This window comes from Cyprinus carpio, chromosome B3, assembly GCF_018340385.1.
Source record: "Cyprinus carpio isolate SPL01 chromosome B3, ASM1834038v1, whole genome shotgun sequence".
Taxonomy (NCBI): Eukaryota; Metazoa; Chordata; class Actinopteri; order Cypriniformes; family Cyprinidae; genus Cyprinus; species Cyprinus carpio.
Window position 1 is genome coordinate 26,470,042 of NC_056599.1, and position 20,630 is coordinate 26,490,671.

The 20,630-nt window shown below is 37.6% G+C and overlaps 1 protein-coding gene across 1 annotated transcript; it reads right to left on the reverse strand.

Moving 5' to 3' along the window:
• Nucleotides 1–1,459: 1,459 nt before the first annotated feature.
• Nucleotides 1,460–16,396, reverse strand: stk17al (serine/threonine kinase 17a like). The gene is made up of 8 exons (XM_042720482.1): nt 16,242–16,396; nt 15,865–16,012; nt 10,371–10,583; nt 6,140–6,284; nt 5,195–5,321; nt 4,766–4,814; nt 4,071–4,250; nt 1,460–2,962 (listed from the first exon to the last, which is right to left on the reverse strand). Exons 2-8 carry the CDS (start codon nt 15,960–15,962, stop codon nt 2,698–2,700), a joined length of 1,077 nt encoding a protein of 358 aa, XP_042576416.1. The 5' UTR covers nt 15,963–16,012; nt 16,242–16,396; the 3' UTR covers nt 1,460–2,697.
• Nucleotides 16,397–20,630: the final 4,234 nt, after the last annotated feature.

Below are 20,630 nucleotides of genomic sequence, written 5' to 3' on the forward strand. Positions count from 1 at the left end.
AGAAGGAGCAGATGGAAAGAATGGAAAGAGAAAAGAAAGGACAGGAAAGTGAATCTGCTTGTCTGAAAAACAGCATTGCGTTCCTCTAATACCCCTGAGAAACGGGAACTCCAGAGACCAGGGTGGGAGTGTGTGTGTGCAGGAAGAACTATAACATGCAGAGGAAAAGCACATTAAAACAAGAATTATTGGCAGACATCAATGTTGTTTAACCTGTGTGTGTGTGTGTGTGTGTGTGTGTGTGTGGAGGAATGCGGGAACATGGTCTTTTCTTAAACACGTGGCATTTCCTGTTTGTGTGTTTGAATATTCAGAGTAAGGCGCAGATTATTGTGATGAAAAATTGCTATCTAAAACAACTTTCTGTTATTAGCAGGGGAGAGTCTGGTAAGATGTGTCGCCTTTTTCCATCCAAAGCGCCCAGCTGCTTATGACTGAGAGATGCACATAAGAGTGAGTTCATTTTCTATCTGTCAGGCAGAATGAGTTTTCTCTTAGAAGATAGAAGATAGATCTTTACACAAAATATTTTCCTGATATATAATTGCATTGTCCTACAGTTGGTTAAAGCATGCCAGATGCTTCAGGGTAAGAGTTCATGACTCAACTAACTGTGAGAGTAAGCTTGGCATTCAGATGTAGAAAATATACTGTTCTGAGGGAACACTGGCAAAGAGAATCACACCTTTCAAAGAAATGATGGATGTTTTTCCACAGTCATTTCAAGAGGTTACCTCAGCCTCTCAAGGTTAGGAAAGCTGCAAGGAACAGCAATATTTCACATTTCCCTGTAACGTTGAGGGTTGGAATGTGGAAACCTGATGCCTAAGTCCAGTAAAGGATCATTCTGCACACTTTCTTTTGTAGTATCGAGATTCCATCATTTGTTTTTAAAAATTAAAACAAATTTTGGAAATTGTTTCACTGCTTTACAATATTAATTTTTGTTATGGCTGGTGTATTGCTATCTATATATTACACACACACACACCTATATGATTTTAGAAATTAATACTCATTCAGCAAGGGCATTAAAAATGACAGTAAAGCCATGATTACAATCTTTTTTAAATGCTGTTCTTTTTAAGCCTGTTCGATCACAATGTATAATGGTTTCCATAAAATATTAGGCAGAACAATGATTTTCAACATTGATGAGAAATGTTTCTTGAGCATCAAATCATCATATCAGAAATGATTTCTGAAGGATCATGTGACACTGAAGACTGGAGTAATGATGCTGAAAATACAGCTTTAGATCACAGGAATAAATTACATTTTCAATATATGTTGAAATATATTAATTTACATTAAATTATTTCACAATACCGCCATTTTTGATCAAATAAATGCAGCCTTGGTGCATTTCAAAAGGTATTTAAAGAATCTTATTGACCTCAAATATTTAAATGTTTATATAGAACCTATTAGGTAGTAAACAAAGAATATTCTTCATAAATTTAATACAAAAAGATCATTTATTTTCTTCAATATTTCGCCAGGCATGCCAATAATACATAAGTAGTCCAACTGGACGCAAGTGCAAACTTCATAAGCACAACCGGTTAAAAAATAATCTAAATTAATATTACATTTTTTCTCATATTAATCATAAAATACCACAACTTTAGAAAAATACTTTTTTAACATTCTTTTTTTAAAATAAAAAATATACAATTATCAAAGTCTTTTGTTTTGTTGTGCTCTGCTCTCCTGAAAATGCAAACATCTCCCACAACTGTCTGAAACACTCAAATCCCAGAAGACTCTGAGCGGCCCTCAGTCATAAGACCCACATCACTGACGAATTGGAAAAGTTACCTCTCGATACCCATGATGCCTTACCAGACACAAAAATAACATATGGAATATATTACAGAAAGGCAAGAATACACCTCGAAAACAACAACGGTACAAAACATTTGTGCAATTACAGCAAACTTATGAATAAGAACAGGGGGAAAAAGTGGTACAGAAATGGTGTGAGAAACCAAACAAACAGTGACTTTGCATGACCTATCATGTTGAACTACTTAAATGTGCTTGTTGGGAGATTGGAGTATAAATTTATTAAAAGTGCTAGAACAAAAGTAGTCTCTGTGAATCAGTTCATTAAACGCAGGTGCCACCTCTCAAGAAGCAGAATGATGATAAATTGACTTTTCTGAAGAAAAAATCAGTGTCAGTTTTTCATAATATTTTACATAATAGGTTGGTCCAATGAAGAGTGATGATAAATAAAACATCAGTCGATTTATCAGAGCTTTCCATTTCCTTCCTACAATGCAGCAGGCACTTCCTGGGGAGACTCCGACTTGAGTTTTGGACAAAGTACAGACAGCAGATAAGGTTCAATCCACTCTAAATGTATAAACAATCCATTGCGGTGCATGGAGGAGTTAAGAACCTTGACCAAGAATGCTTTATTAAGGGGCTTAAAAATCTCATTCAGATCTGTTGTAGACACGCGCGCACACCTCTGTGGTCAGAAGAGAGGTCAGCTCACATTCACAGACCAGGACGGCTCTGTATCCCACACAAGACGACACAAAGACTTCACACGCACATACAAACGGTGCTGCAAACACCTGAGTAGACCGCCGCGGTCCGGTCCAAACTAGGCCACACCAGTCTGGCAGGTTGAGTTTTTCGGTCTTTAACAACGAGGCCCTCGGTTTGGGCAATAAAGTCTGTTGCTTAACAGATGAGCTCTTGTTTTATCTCGGGGCGAGGTGGAAACGGTTCTGTGAAACTGAAAGTGTCCCGTCCTGTCTTCAGCTCCCCCTGGCCTGGGCAGGTGGGATATGAAGGAATGACAAGTTCTGGGGAAGGGACGGGACTTTCAGGCTCGGATTCGGATTGGCTGGCTTCTTGTTCATCTAGAGGAGCTTCCACAGCGTGGTGAAGAGAGTCGAGCCTTAACCAGGGATGATTTAAACACTGTTCCACTGTTGCTCGTTTTCTAGAGAGAGGGGAGGGATGATTTAAACACTAACATTTTGTGATTTTTTTTTTTTTTTTTTTGTCAGATGTGCAATATTATGCTTTTTTTTTTTTTTTTTTTTGTGGATGATAATTTTGGTGGATGGTCACTCCAGAGTGTTGATGAGTCACATTCTTATATTGGCACATGAAATGATGATACTACAACAAAATTATACTGCAAAAAAATAAAATATATATATATATAAAAAAACCTTGCATTAATATTGGCAGTAATGTTATGGCAGGAAAAGAAAAAGTTTTAAAATAATGAAAACTATGCATGGGGGGGGGGGGGATTAAATAACAGATTGGGTTATGTTATTTATTTATAATAAAAATAGGAAAAAAGTAAGAAAAATACGTTGTTTGGGTAAATTAATAAAAAAGAAAAAACATACTTTATTTGGGTTAACACTTTGCTTATTAAGTGAGCTATGACCGCGAATTTGGCCTATGATGAAAAATGATAAAGTGTGAGAAAATGTTAAGAGTGTGCTTTTTTTGTGAAATGATGGACCAAGGTTTTCATCAGCATTTGGTTTTTCCACCAGTCTGCAAAAATGAAAGACTCTGACACTCTCTCGTTTAGGTTCCCAGATTTCTCCCTCCCCAATTACTCACACTCAGAGGAATTTTTCCACATTGCTTTAAGCTATAATTTTTTCCTCTCCTGCTTTCTCAGTGGCGATGATCTACAAGCATTAAGTTTTATGGAGTGCAGATTATGGTTCTGGATCAGAGACCATGCTACTATCAGTTCTCATATAGCAGTGATGGCGGAAGGTCTGGACTGCTATTTGTCAGACCAGCAGACCTAAAAAGGCTTTTACCATTCATCAGTTAAAGCAAAAAAAGCCCAGGGGTGTGGGAAAAAAAGTAAGACTGCAAGAGTCATTTCACGGTATATTCAAGACCCAGGGTACATTACTTTTTAATGAGAGATTGAAGCGTGAGATTACGTGTCTGGAGCAGAGCCAACTGAACCCACTCCATCAATCAGGTTATGTATGCTTGCTAAAACAAAACTAGAGCATCACAATGTCATTTCACTTCCACATTCACGAATAACAGCCAACTGTTCCTACCTAGGGTTTTTGATGAGCAGGGACTGGATGAAATTCACAGCGAGGTCAGAGATGCCCTGAAAGACGTCCTGAGAGTAGTCCACATTGACCTGGGACACATTCAGGAAGGTCTCCTGCTTTTCTTCTCCCAGAAAAGGTGACTCGCCTGTGAGCATCATGTAAATCAGCACCCCAATGCTCCTGTAGGGGGAAAACGGCAACACAGATCAGTACGGCAGAAAAACACTCCTTCAAATGTGATGGTTTATCACATGATAATCAATAAGCCTACCCTGCTAAAGAAAAAAAAAATGCTGGTTTTAGCTTTACTAATAAAAGTCAAAATATGAAAGACAGGAAATGGTATGTTGTTTAATGAATGATGGGGAGAAAAAAAAGGGGCAATGACCGTGAAAAAACCACCTTTTACATCAATTAAAATGCATGTGAATGTTCTCTAGGGAATGTTCTAGGTTGTAAACTGATTGCACATGCTGACGTTTTACAATGCTTTTATCGTACTACTAGATTACAGAAATGCATCTGCACAACTTGTATCTCATTTTATAGGCCCATTTATCCAGACGTCGCCACAACGATACAGGACCTTTTTTATAACACTTCAATATGTGTGTCAGATACCACAAACTCTCTCTCTCTCTCTCTCTCTCACACACACGCGCCTGGACTCTGGACACTCAAAGAGTTCAACTTACCACATGTCAGTAGCTGTGCTGATGGGCTCATAGTCCAGGACCTCAGGAGCTGAAGGAAAGAGAGAAACAAACGTCTCATTACTCTTGACAACACAGCCACACACAAAAAGAGTCAATGTTCAGTATCTAAAGTGCTCAAAAACAATTAATGATACATTTTTTTTTTTTTTAAATCTAGGCACACATGTACTGTAGGTAAGGCTATGTATGTTTACCATCTTTTTGCCTGGTTTTTCTACTGATTTTCTAAGACTGAGGGAGTCACAACCAAGTCAATAGTATTGGGAGTTTCACTAGTCTTACACAAGCTTTCGGTTCACCCCTCCTCATCACTATACTGAGCTGAAAGACTTCACATATCCGTTTTTGCTGCAGTAATGCTGTGCGCGGGAGGATTTGAGGTTTGCAAATGAAGGAGGTCCGACTCACCCACATACTCAGGAGTGCCCAGGATCTCCCGTACCTCTGACACAATGTCCACCCGCCGAGACAAGCCGAAGTCGACGATACGGATGTCACCCAGCGGCTGAGCACTTGTCAACAGGATGTTCTGAGGCTGGAGAAGACATTACAAGTGTAAGAGAGAGGAAACACTAAATTGCAGGAGAGTAGAACCTGTTTCCCAAATTAAAAAAAAAAAAAAAAAAAAAAAAAAAAAAAAACTCTAAAGAAAAATTACCGGTACTAATATTTCATGTATTTAATTTTTAACTGAATCCAATGGTTGCGTGTGAAAAGTACCCTTCTTTAAATGCCCCATTAACTAATTATCAAACAGTTTCCATCTCAAGCGTGCACACAATAGGTTCACTAAAATCAAATGCTTTCACACACCCGAATGGGAATGCTTGATGAAATTAGCAACATTAATAGATTGAAGCACTTGATGTTATTACAACTGTGTGTTTAAACAGGTCTCAAGAACACTATCAAAAGTCATTCAGTCCCATTAATTCGCAAATGTTCGCAAACCTCCGCCTCATATTGTTATGCAATAAATGTTGTTAAACCAAAAATAAATAAATAAATCCTGGGTGTGCTATAGCCTCTAGTACAGAACAGAGAGGAAACTATTTGTAGTTCCTTTCTTTGTTACGCCCACATACACAGACATAATAAAGCGATTTAATCAATTACTTTGGACATTAATGCATTTGAATTCACACACACACCCAATCTCAGATGAGAGGAAAAAAAAGGGTTTTTAGCCCTCAAGTGACTTTCAGGCATATAAGTTACAACAAAATGGTTTTGATTCAATCCCACACTGCCAAGAATGGTCGAAAAGATGTTTGAGACATTCCAGGCCTCTGGATGAATCATTATTATCAACATCTATATGTGCACTAACATACATACAAACAGTACACTCACCTTAAGGTCCAAATGAACTATGTTGTTTTGATGGAGACAAGCCACGCCCATCAGAATCTGCCTGGCCAATCGAATAACGTCTTTCTCTGTGAAGGCCTCATCGTTATCGGCAACACACTGGTTAAAAATTTCACCCCCGGCAGCACTGAAAGAAAGAAAAAGAGTGAGAGGATTACAATTTGGATCTCAAATTATATTCTCACGTGTTACATGGTTCCAAGTTGTGTCTTACCATGCCAAAAAAAGAAAGAATTAAATACATGACAAACACACCCTCAACCATCCTAGAATAATAGTTTTAGAGATGAGGGTGAGGTGTGTTTTATTGTCCCATCTGATATAATGAGCTCAGTAAAACAATAACTTTACCAAGATATCAACAGTACATAGGTACACCACCCACATGTTGAGTGCTTTGAAATCTAGGCCAGGTGCTTGCACTCGTTTCACTACATTATAATTTGGCCTCTCAAGACAAGGCAGCTAATTATAAAATTAGAAGAGACTTCTGGGTACCGACGGAGGGGGAACTTCATCCTTGCATAACCGTAGCGAGGGTTACCATGACCATGAGGATTTGCAGGCGGATACTCCTTTGGGCGATGAAAGACTGGGAAAATCAGGACCATGTGTAGTGGATTTTGGGCAGTGAAGAGTCTGTATGTATTTGTGTGTGCTGTGAGTTATATAACAGCTGAATCCAGCTGTATAAATATGGGATTCTGGGTATTGCTTATCAGATGAGCAACTAGAGGCTTATAAAGTAAGGACACTGGGATATTGAGAACCTTTCGTCCCCTTTTAATCAAACACATCACAACAACTCAAGCCCTTCACCCTACACTCTCAATTCCCAGTCTTCTAAAGTAACAGCAGCCAAACAAACCCCAAAGAGGTCTGTTAATGCTCACACATGTGCAGGGTCAAATCCTCCTGCCTTTCATGTACAGAAAAACATGTTTTGGTTTCGTTGTGCGTGTGAGAGAAAATTCGAAGCATCTATAAAGTGGTTCAATGGATTGACTCAAGAAGAGCTGCCGTTGCATAAAATAAACCAAACTTACAGGCTGGTGATGTTGACACCCCATTTTTATTGATTTCACCAAATCAAAATGCAATGGTAAACAATGAGCGATGAAACTAAAGCTGAACGTTTGTCAGAGGAATTGCAAGTGTACTCTGTGGTTTTGAAGCCATGAGAATTTGGAGCAAAGGCAAAGATTTGTCGCTCAAATAAACTATTTTTCTGGAACAGAAAGCAAGGATAAAAATATGCCTATCCGTTACCCAAGACCACCAAGAGCGCATTTCCCCTCTCACGAGAAGACCAGAGTGAGTACTCTGACTTAAAGGGTTTTGGAAAAGATGTGAAAAATGCTCTCCAAAGGCAATCTATCTGGAAATCAGCAACTCCGAGAAACATGTTTGTCATAGATAGAGATTCTATTCCACGAATTTAGGATGGCTTGTATACATACCTACTGTGGACTGCATCAAAACTGTTTTCATACTAACCAAATGCTAACATACTCGACAAACGAATTTAGATCAACACTACTAACCAAATGCTAACATACTCGACAAACGAATTTAGATCAACACCACAACACACAAATGTGTCAACAAAAAATTATGGGATTTAAACATTGATATTCCTTAAAATCCCTTAATTTATGGTGCATCTAGTATTGGTACTAAGAATTATTCTGTTTCAGAAGATCACAAGAGTCCTACAGTAAATGAACAGTGTGTTCAAATTCACTTTCCAAGCTGCTCAAAAAGAAAGAGCTGTGAAAATCCTTAAATGCCAGATGTCTTGAATCTCTGGCTTTATCTTGGGATACCAGAGGAGTGTTGAACCAGAGGCAGTTGGACACTGTACATCTGCATCAGTCAAAAGGACTTTAAGCCATTGAAAGGCTCATTTCAGACACTTCTGAGGGCGTTTGATCAAGCAGATGAGGAAAACAGAGAAGCGTGATGAAGACTAAGACTTATGACAAAAAGACTTGCATAAGAGCTTTCCTAGAAAGATAAATGCCAAAATTTGAGAAAGGGAGAGCCCCTTTCATTTTGTTAAAGGAATGAAAAACAGATCACCACAGATAGAGTAACTCAATTTTTTTTCCAAATATCATGCATTCTCGGTGATAAATTCTGCTATGATGTTGTGGGTGGTTGCTTTTTCCAGCACAAAACAAAAGAGATCATCCTAAAATATCTAGATCCTTTAAAGAAAATGCAGACTGCTTAAAAGAAAGAATAATAGTTTTAAGAAGATGAACTTTCTCTAACCTACAGTTAGGCCTGTTACTTGATCTGACCCATTTTAAATTCAACAGCCAGTCCCAAAAACATCCTAAAATCTAATTTTACACCAAACACACGCAGATGTGGCCTAGCAGTGGCTAGTGTGCTTATGTAGTAGCCTGTGCTCGTGTTTCGCCACAAATTTGTGTGGGGTGTCCGCATATGTACGGTAAATGTAATTATGACCTTCCCTATTCTCAGACTTACAATAGCTAGGGTTTTAACTTTAAATGGCAGCAAATGGTGAGAATTCAGTTGGTTTCTGACAACAGAGGATGTGGCGATGCATTGCACATGCAAGCGCGAGCATGTCTCAGCTCTGCTTTTAGAAAAAAAGCCACAGGAAATGGAAATTGAAGTGTCTCTTTCTGTCTGCGTCTCTTCAGTTTAACTGTTTTTTTACTGCTAAACCTGCCCACATTAAGTTTAAGGATTTAACTAACAACAGAAATCCAGAGTAAAAAAAAAGAATTGGACGCATTGTTCCTTACCAAACCAGACAGACTGTTCGAACATGAAAGCAAACACAGAACTATGCAAACATGCAAAAAAAAAAAAAGTGGGGCTCAACTTTAACACCATTTTATACACACACACACACATATACATACATATATGTATATATCTGTATATATGTGTATGATAATTTATAGACTTAGCCTATATATATTTATATATGCTATGGGCAAACAGAAGAACCAGACCATGACTTTGATGAGACTGAACTTGCACTTCAATTGAAGAAAAACTAGAAGCATTACCTTCCTTATAAGGTAAACTTACTCAACAGGTTGTCTGCACACATACCGATGTGCGTGCTTACAAGTGACAGATTGACACACAGCTGTCTCTTCACAGGAAGTGGTGTGCAGCAAGTGGGCTGACTGTTTTTTTGTGGCATGTTACCTTTCAGACCGAGAGATATGATCTACCAATTCTCAAAACCTCCGTCATTCAACCCGTCAGCATCCTGCCTCTCTGTACACATCAACACACTCAATATGCAAAAAAAAAAAAAAACGGCTGTTGATATAATGCAGATTTTGCAATAACACAGATAGTAGGGGAAAAACACAAAATTCCTTCAACAAATTATGGGGAAAAAATAAGGGCGATTTGAATGATAGATACAGAGCTAGCTTATGAAAAGCATTTAAACTTAACGACCTGTCATTTCCTCCTCATTAGTAAACGTTATCAGCTTCTGTTTTACTGGAAAAACTAAAATAGTGCGTTTATGCTTCAGCTGAACATATACAGTAAACAATTTTCTTAAATATGTGATGAACGTCAAAGTGTTAAACGAAAGACTGACAAAAAAAAAAAAAAAGTCTACATTTACAGCCTGTTGTTCCAAATACTGTACATCACAACTTTGTGATATTTTACGTTTAACATTTTTAAATTCACAAATTTTAAAGTATGTCCTGGCTGCTCTTTTGCTGCTCTTTTGGCACTTTGGACTAGTTGCATTGTGGTCAGAAAAACTGCACTCACTTCGCAGTGCTTTCTGAGAAGCGTTTGGATTTGACCTTTCATAAGGACCAAACACAAGAAGACCACATTCTCACTTGGGAATTTATACATTTGTCTCTTTGATTTCTTTTGATGGTTGTTGTATTGGAACATTCAGCTCACTCAGTTAAAAGAAGAACTAGCTCGACTGTGGTCTGCGGTAATCTTCAGAAAGGTGCAGACAAACAACACACTTTCAAACAACAGCGTTATGAATAATTCCTGTTTTGATTTACCCGCTGTGCCATTTTTTTGTGCCTGTAATTCTAATCTTCAAAAGCCCTGGTGACTCGGAATAACAAAATTATGGTGCACAATGTCCAAGTCATCACAAAACACTCTGCATTGCTCTTAACTTTGGCAGTCAGGGCATGTAACTACATAACTGTGTGAGTGCGTGTCTTACCACTCTAATACGAGGATGATCTCTGTGGTGGTCTCGTAGACTTCGTGCAGCGCCACCACATAGGGATTCGCCTCGGCTGACTCCAGCACTGAGATCTCGTTCAGAATGTCACCGCGGCAGTCCTGACCCTTCCGCCTTTTCCGCAGGAACTTCGCCGCGTGCTCCTTGCCAGTAGTCTTCTCCACACACTTCTTCACTACTGCAAACTTGCCCCTGCGTGCACACAAATATACACACAAGAGTGATTAAATAAACAATTTAGAAAATGTTTGGGGAATGAAAATGAGGAACTCACAATACAAGCACTTTGAGTAATGATATTCACGTTGAACGATTAAACATGAACTTTTATTACACCGCTCTCCAGAACAATTGGTTCCGATCAAGCATTTGGAGCATATATAAAAAAAATAAAAAATTATTTAAGAGCAATAAAAATTTCTAATAAATTTCTTTTTAAATATTTATATTTATATAAATATTTATAATATTTTTAAATATATATTTTTTTTCCTAAGAGGGTTTCATTCATTAAATAGCAGATTGTTGAGCATGCAATACCGGTTCATAAAGTTAGCAGGGTGATAATGACTTGTTTTAGGAGTGTTGCAGACAGATAAGACACTTGTCTGTTTTTTGTTTTTTTTAAATGATGCATCTTTCACACAATCTCTCTCTCTCTCACACACACACACAAAGCAAATCTTCAATCCACTTTTACAAGGAAGTGTTGATCAAATGAAAACCTTTTAAAATCACATATTACAACATGAGTCACTAATTTTATGGTGACTATCATATTTTTGTATTTTTTTTTGTAGCTAAACGGCTTTGATCTGCCACAAAAAAAAATTTGCTTAAAAAAAAAAACAGCATACAATTTTGGAAAAGAATAAGGAAGTGACAAATAATAGGTGAACAGCTCCTTTAATAAGTTTTTTTTCTACATGCACAGTAAGAACTGACGTCAAAGTTGGTGTTGTCATCATTATTAAATCATCGGCCCATTGATGATGAACTGTGAACATCTTTGTCTTCATTCTTAACCTGTCAATTTTGCACTTGTCATGATCATTCCCTCCCTTCTCTTCTTCGTGTGCAACAAGAGCGTGACATCCACTGATAAGAATGACAGTTGGAGCCGTCTGAGCTCTGAGGGCTCATTCACACCAATTTCCTGCCACCTCCCTCATTTGACCTCCCATCCCCTCATCTATCAGTCAAGAGACACACAGGGTGCTGCACACACACAAAGAACAGGCCTGTCAGCGTGGACCTTCTCTTGTTTGACAGCGAGAAGGACAAATGGCTCTAAACCACACCTCCTCTTCAGGCCATCTCATAAAGATACAGCGGTGTGTGTGTATGGCAGAGACCCCAACCGACAGACCACCCAACACTCCTCCATTGAGAGTCAATGTGTCCACTCCTCCCACCGTCTAGTTCAGCTAATGACCAAACATGACACTTACAAACAAAATTCAGCCCCCCTAAATGACCTCTCCTCTGTCCACTGCTCGTCTCTTCCCATCTACATCTCCATTAACACCCTACTTAAAAGTTTAACACGGACACGCAAAAGGCAGGTGGAAAATAAAGATTCTGGATGTAGCTTCAGTTGGGCATCTCATTTTATGGGCTCATAAATTGAATCATTTTGGCCAAATTGGCCATAAGAAATACTACTCTAATATGCATATCTGCTAAAGATAGGCTGTGTCATTTTGGCCACAAAACATTCAACTTGAAAAATATGGGAGCTTTAAAAAGCTTTTGTTGTTGGGTCTTGGGTGTTAACAATTCCCATGATTGCAAACCATTAAAAAAAGTCCCTGAAAATTTCCAATGGTGCAAGCCAAAATGCATCCATTGACAGTGTTGGGAGTGATTTTCCTGTTAAACGTAAGTGTGGTTGGCAGGATTGATGTGAAGCGAGTATGTTCCAGCGTCTGAGCTCAGAACACAGTCGGACTACAGAGTTCACACGGAGTACAAGAACCGCATGTGACGATGCCAACTCTCAGAACAACCCAGTTGTTTAGTAGTTCAGCATGTGAGGAAATTATCCTGAACAAGAAATGTTTTGACTGCTGCAGTGCAGACATAAAAGTTTACAATTTCTGAATTGCAAAACACCCATAAAGTGTTAGATTGAGAGTTGACAAAGTCAAAGGGCACTGCATTAGATGCCATAATTCTGCCAACCTCACATTTCTCCTGCGCTCTTCTCAGAGGGCTGAATAGAGCTGGTTTGAAAAGTCAGGCATTGTTCAAAGTTCTTCCAAAAAAAAAAAGGTCAAACCAATAATGCTCAGCACTGCAAAGATGAATGAGAAATCAGTAAATTACCACAATACTCTGAAATGCCAATGAATACGGTCAGCCTCAGTCTAAAACAATGACTGGGCAGGAAATATACATTCATCTTCGGAGATGACCCAGATACTTTGGTGGTTAGACTTCCTGTGCAAAAATCACACAGTCTTCTTTCACGGTCTATCTGTCGCCATCTCTCAGTTTCATTCTCATGGCCAGATGGTAGAAACATGTTCACCTTGAGAGTGAGAGAATGGATAAACATTTAAAAGACCAAAAGCATGCACGTGTGCATGAACACACAAACCCAGGACCATTTAGACACAAAGATATACAATCTCAATCCGTTATTAAAGGGAACTCGTACAACCCCATTATTAAGCCAAGGACTGAATCACATGCACAGCTGGCCTGTCTGCTACCGGTATGGCAGAAGGCTCAGTCAGCAACCCTGAATTTGGCAGTAAAACATTCCTCACACAGACCACCTTGGATAGAGGATTACTCAATTCTCAGCTGAAATCAGCAACTTTATTGGCTTCATGAGGATAAAAAGTGCAGATTACTAAAACAGCCGCACAGCAAGAGAAGAAAGTGTTGAGTTTCATCAAAAAAAAAAGGTTGAAAATATGAATGAAGTCAACAGAAAGCTTGTGAAAAGGTGGTGCTAGGACTGATGAGGTTGTACATGAAGCTATATGTGGATATAGTTCCTCAAATAGATTTTGGTGCATTATCAGTGGTAGGATTTTGAAGGTTGGGGTTAAACTCATTTTTGGATACTCTAGAGGAGCTCCAAAGATGATATGCTTAAAAATACCCTCTAATCTCACCGAATTGGGACACAACTCGCAATAACTTTAACGAACTAGGACATCCACTACACTGTATGTCAGGTAACCAACTATGGAGATATTAAAGGAGAACGGACATAAGTTTATTACAGCATTCCACACTTTGTTCTCACAGCGTCCATTTCCGCACGGTTCTCAAAACATTAATGAGAACAAGTACTATTGTTATACAGTAAATCCAAAGAATTCAGAAATAAGGGGGAAAAAAATGACTGGAAATTGAAACTGAAGTAAACACGACTGATAAATAAACTGATCTTCCATCAACTAAACAAACAAGTTGTCTGGGAACAAACTTTGGATTTGATCTCACTGAATAATAAGGAAATTGCTGTTGGAGCTTTGTGTCAAATGAATGGAGTGCTGACAACAGGCCCAGATGGTTTGGCTATTCAGTAAGACGAGTCTGTTCAGCCACACACACACACACACACACTCACAAGAAGCATACATTTTACCATCTAAGTTAGTTTAAATGCAGGAAAAATCTAGGTCAACAAGTATGTTAAGTTCATGTGGAGAGCTGAAGAATGATTTTAAAAGGTGACCTATCACTAAAGAAAGATTTTGGTTGCAAGACAAGCTGGCCCACTCAGCTCACTGTGAACTTCTCTGCTGCAAGGCTACTTTCACATGAAGATGATGTATGTAGACATATGATAAAGGAAAAGAGATGAAATCAGATTAGGTTACGCTGAAGGAATGCAAGATTATTTGTGACCGTCTCCCTCTGCCTACCTAATCTCCACATCAACATCCACCAACATCTGCAGTCCTCATTCAATTCACCATTATGGTGAGCAAATCAGATAGGCTGGATTATAAAAATAACGGCTTGCCTTGTGACTCGTGCATGTGGTCTTTTTGTGCGCTTTAATTACAGGAAAAACTTGTGAGGATTCTAAGGCATGAGTAAATAAATAGTGCCATCTCGCAAAGTGTGTGGCAAAACGTGAAGTTTCAGAGAGAACCAAACGCCAGCTAAATCCAGTCCAAATCGAGACATTTTACAACCCAATCCACAAATTACCCATCAAATTGGGTTAAATGATGTGGAAAAGGCAATGAGAATTAAAATCCAGAAACTTGGAAAACAAAATTCACCGAAAGGCAGTAGAAACAGACTATGCAGTAGTCAACAAGCACTGCATGAATGTTTAAATGAACACATCTGCTCAAGAGAAAACAAGTTACAGTGGTCAAACGATACCATCTTGTCTATAAACAGTCAGTTGAGCATTAGAGAACAATGTCACGGCAAGCAGTGCTATATCCATCACACATTGGTCCCGTGCAGCTCTGAATTAACATGTTTTGCATTCTTTGTTTACTTGAGAACACAGTACAAGTCAGGCACAAGGGGCCCCTGGAAAATGCCAATAAGAATGCCTTTGTTTGATTCATCCCGGTGAACCGAATCGTTTGAATCCATTCACTAAAACGATTCGCTATGATTTGTTCAGTAGGCGACAAGCCAATTTGGCTGTAATGAATCATTTACTCAACTGATTCGTTCATGAACAAAACAAATCTGACTATCCTTTATTTAAATACGTAACTAAGTCTATATAAATAAGCATTTCCCTCACAAATGACAAATAATTGTTCATTTTCAACCGTGGTGCATGGCATCAAGCCATACTGTAAAACAAAATTAATCTAAATAACCTCTTCATGTCAATCTAATTGTCTTTATTCAGGAAAAAAAATCTCAAAACACTGACTGCCTTGTGGTCGTTCAGACCACCAACCAATGAAATACTTCCTCACAGCAGTCACTGGTACCCATTGTTTCGCACTATAGTCAATCTTTGAAGGAAGGAAAGCCAACAAAGCAGTTATGCGCTTCACAAAATTTCAGTGGACGAAAATATGAGTCAATGCATGGAAGTGAACGACAACGATTCGTTGAATTAACATATTGTTTCAGAGAAGAAATTCTACTAATTCATCTTGATTGCAGTCCCTGTTGATCTACACCAACTAAGCGAACCAGAGAACGGTCTCATTATAATAAACGCAAAGATGCACAAGTGTACGTGCCATTAACCATCATTTTAATAATTCGCGTATTTCGCTTGCAATATTGGCAAGCTGCAATAAGGGCTCAAATCTATCTGGCTGATCCTCAGATTACACGTGCTGGAGCCAAACAAATCTCTTCCTGGCTTCCAGCTGCCAATGATTCACTCCCCAATTAAATCTCACGCCGGTTCTCAACTTTGTGAAACTGCCTGCAGGCATATGACTACACTTATTGTACACATTTTAATCTTTTAAACGCGCTAATTCGTCTTTAGAGTCGATCATTTAAAGTGGTTTACCTGCCAAGCTCTTTGCCGACCAGGTCGTAGTTGTTCTTGAAGAGGTCGGTCCTTATCCGCGTGCGAATCTTTGTGACCATTCCGTTCCTGTTCATCATTGCGCCGTTACAGTCCTGCTGCAGGATACTGCCTGGCGTTCTCCGGAGCACTGAGTAGAAATACAAACGTTTAGTCCATCAGCTCACTATAACAGCGCGCTATTCAAGCAAACTGTTGTAAAAAAAAAAAATAATAATAATAAAATGATGATGCTTAGTTAAATTAACTGTTGCACGGGCAAAATTTCAAAAACAAAATATTTGCCGCATCAAGTTTATCACAGCGTTTAAAGCGGTGCAAAGGTTCTGAAACTTTTTAATGGTTTCCAAGAAACTCACAGAACTTGTTGAGGACCGCGACAGATCACCGATATGTGCTCACGTCCAAGCAGCGATAACTCAGTTTGAGAATGCGGACAAACATTACCAAGCACAAGGTTTATTACAAACCCCGCCCCTAAAGATGCGGCCAATGGACTCCTCGAAAGAGGCGGGGTTATAGAAAGGTAATTCATAGACAAATTGTCTATTCGCAACTCCTCTGCAGGAAATTTCTCATGTAAAATGATCAGATAAAGTGTTTTCCAAAACTTTGTCCTACATTCAAAGCACATATCTGGAACATGTACATACATAACAAAACTGTATATTAAAAAAAAAAAATCAGCAAAAATATATATTTATTTTAAGGATTCAAAACATATTTTAAAGATCAATATTTCTTTCAACCGTCCTATTTAAATCAAATATGTTGAACAAAGATTTTTATTTTATTCTTTACTTTTGTATATTTTATTTAGGTATATTTACTTATACCATATGGGAATATTAGCACTAAAATATCTGGTCTTCCCTCCTCTCTCACTCATATTTTGTGTCACACTTAGAAAAACACTCTTTCTTTTTAGATTTTTGATTCACTCAACTCCAAGTCTGTTGATTCCTTTGTTGTCACTGGCAACCAAACAGACAGTGCCCTACCTTGACTTGGCTCATACTTTCCTAAATCATATCACTCTCTCTCACTCTCACACTGTCCCTTTGATATGAAGCATCAACATCAATTAAATCTCATGGGTCTTAGACTGTAGTGTACCAGGCAAGTTACAAGCAAGTCACCTGGAAACAAAAGGGGCGAAAGTATGAAACCAAAAACAAAGATTACTGGCAGACAGGGAGTGAAAGAGGGTGTGTTCTGTAGCCAGCTGGAATGACAGGAATCCTGACACTCATAAGGTAATTTGTTTTTGCAGATACCAATACGGTGTGTGTATAGCCATTTACTTTCATAAACAGTTTTGGTATCCAGGTGATGCAGCACTGACTATGATGATCAAACAGGCCTTTACAAAGGGTGACAAGACTAGATAGATAGATAGATAGATAGATAGATAGATAGATAGATAGATAGATAGATAGATAGATAGATAGATAGATAGATAGATAGATAGATAGATAGATAGATAGATGTGACAGCATAAACAGGAGTGAGAGAGAGAGCGAGAGAGAGGAGAATGAAATGGGAAGAAGGTTGAGTTTAATGAGAAAAGGAAAGCTATTCCTCTCTGGGAATAGCTTATGTAAGACTGTTTTGCTTGACCTAAAGTGGTTACATCAAGTCTTAAGGAATGACAAGCTCTCCCAAGTCTTTCTTTGTTTGAAATGTCTAAACATCCTTAAAACAAGATAAACCTACTTGAGAAGTAAAGTTGTGTAATGTGATTTTCAGGGAGTTTATTTTTTTTTACCCAATTTAGAAATGGTTTGGCTGTAGAGTAAAGGCAGGGGTCTTGTGCAGGCCTCCTTGGTAAATCTGTCTGCTTAAATAGTTAAACTCTGAGAAATGTTGGCTGGCAGATGTATGATGGAATCTCAGCTGCTTTGTTTTGCTCTACAGGACCAATGTACCTTGACTGAGCATTTGCTCTCATTCTCTCTCTCTCTTATTCTTGACTGGCTGCTTTGGCAAAACAGGGAGCTGTGGGCTGCATTTTTGGCTTTGCTGTCCATTCATGTGAGCGTGTGCACTTTAGTTTAAAAGGTCACAAGGGGAGATGCAACTGTGATGTCTGAGCTAAACAAAGACCTATTGTCATGCATGTGTGCGTCTGTTCGTGGGGATGCCAGGCTGTGTGTTGCTTCATGATGTGGAGGCCTTACGTAGTAGCATTGAGGAAGGAGCACAGCAGGCCTATCGTTATACAATTAATCCATTGGTTGGAACACGTGATAACAAAGGAATAGAAAACAGAAGAACTCAGGATGAGAGAGAATTGAGGTTTAATCAGCATTGCTCAGTCATGAGATTAATCATTTGGCTTTAATGATGATCATGTTCTCTAGCATGATTTGAGAATGATCCGTCATGCTTTAATAGAACCAAGAACATCTGACCATCTGTACAAAGACTTCACATGATCAAAGTCACAAATTCACAGATTGACTTCGATTCGATTAGTGATGAACGATCTTAAATATACATATAAATATTAATATAAACCTTAACATTCATATGAATGGTATTAATGTTAATATATTGACGTAAACATTAATATTATTTATATCAACATCAAACTATTTATTTATTCCAAACTTAAAATGCATTTTTTTTTAATGTTATCATTTTAAATAATACATTTATTTTTTCAATTGGTAAATCAATCCATAAATAAATAAATAAAAATTATCCACTTAAACATTTTAAAAAGTTGAGTTATTATAAAGCTAAGTTAATTAAAAAGTTTTGACAAAGTTTAATAAATAAATATTAGTTATTAATTATATTAACAATAACATGAACATTAAAATTAATATTAATAGTACTAATGTTAATATACTGATGTGAACATTAATCTTATTTATATTAATACAAAATTATTCATTTATTTAAAAACAATCAATAAATGTTTATCAACTTTAAACTTTTTAAAACTTTTTTTATACATTTAAGTTGTTTACAAGTTTTTAGAAAGTTAGTTATTAATTATATTAACATGAACATGAATATTTATTTATTTAAAAAAAGTATTTTGATTGAATGAATACCATGTTCTCTGGCATGATTAATATTCAGATTTATGTTGTATATTTAATATTAATAGTTGTGTATTTATTTGTTTGTTTGCTTGCTTGCTTTTTTTTTTTTTTTTTTTTTTTTAAACTTCAAGTTCATTTGCAGGCTTAAATTACATTTTGAAGCAAATCACTGATTCCCACAAATGTGTGTTATTTCATTTTCTACAGCTACACCTTCATGCACTTTTGTGATGTCTATTGCCCCTGCACGAAAAGAGGTAACCACAAAAGCCTTCTGTTTAAAGCCAACCTACACCTCCACTACATACACACACACACACACAAAAAAAAAAAAAAAAAAAAAAAAAAAAACACACACAGAAGCTTTCACTTGAACAGTTTCACAAGGTTGACATTAAAAGGTATGCTTTAGTTATTAAATGAATGTGCAAACACAGCTGCAATGCAAGCTGTTAAAATGTAATACTGACAATAAAAGTAGCTCTCTGAACAGAAACGTTTTTAACGGTCTATAGTCTGATCTAGAGGAAAGGCCAAATCTGTATAGTTTAAACAGGACTTTAAATCTCAAACTGCACTTGTATTCAACTTTTCCATTTTAATATAAAGGTTGAAATTCCAGTAACAACTCGTGATAAACCAAGGGTTTTTTTTTTTTTTTTTTGTCAGGTTGGAAATGTAAGGCAAATGACATCATAGTTCAGAATCATAAAATCCAAGTTATCTCTGATAAGAGTTAGTGACAACAGAGTGCTCAACTTCCTGTTTCTTAGGTTCATCTGAGAGCAGTCAGCTATAGGAGCTCACCGCTGTGTGGGAGGAAACATCAGAAAATACAGAGAAGTCGAACGCAAGCGATCATATATTAAAAAAAAGATGAAACCGTTTAAAAGGTAGCAGCATGAGACAGATTTGTCCACATCCTGCTGTTGTTTGCACATTTACTGAGACGAGCGCACGCACATGCACGCTACAGAAACGCATGCAGCTATATTTACTAAAATCACACGGAAAGTAAATGTAAATGTCACACCAGCACACACAAAAAACTCTTGTTTTTACTGTCATGCAATCAACAGTATTGTGTCAGCTGTCAAGGTAAGAATACAATTAGAACAGACACAAAAGTGTCATACAACTGAGGAGGAATATTATTTTGAAATGCACGTGTCCATGCCAGTGTATGTCATTCACCATCAGCTCTTCCATATAAAGTCAAAACATCTACAGTAATGGAGACTGTAATAATGCTTTGTAATGCTTTACTATTACATAGTGGCGATCAAAGACCATTTTCATGTCAAAAAAACAAAACAATTGTGCTTTTATATCTTACAGTCGGGAATATTTATCACAGTTTCTCATTATTGCAACTTTAAATAATATTTATCTTCATATGTCATATTCATCTTAACTTAATCTCACAATTATCTTTTCCTTGTTTCAGGTGTGGCAGACTCACCGAAGTGACTGATTGGTTGCAGTGTTATAAATATTTCAGATTCCACCTGGCTCAAGTTCAGACTGGAGATCACTTTTTTTTTTTAAACAGCAACAGTTTCTGTATACAATACCAAAAATGTGGGGCCAGTAAAAATAGATTTTCTCTAAGAAATTAAAACTTTCATTCAACAAGGATGCATTAAACTGCATCAAAAGTAACCGTAGTTACAGTTTACAAATGTTACAAAA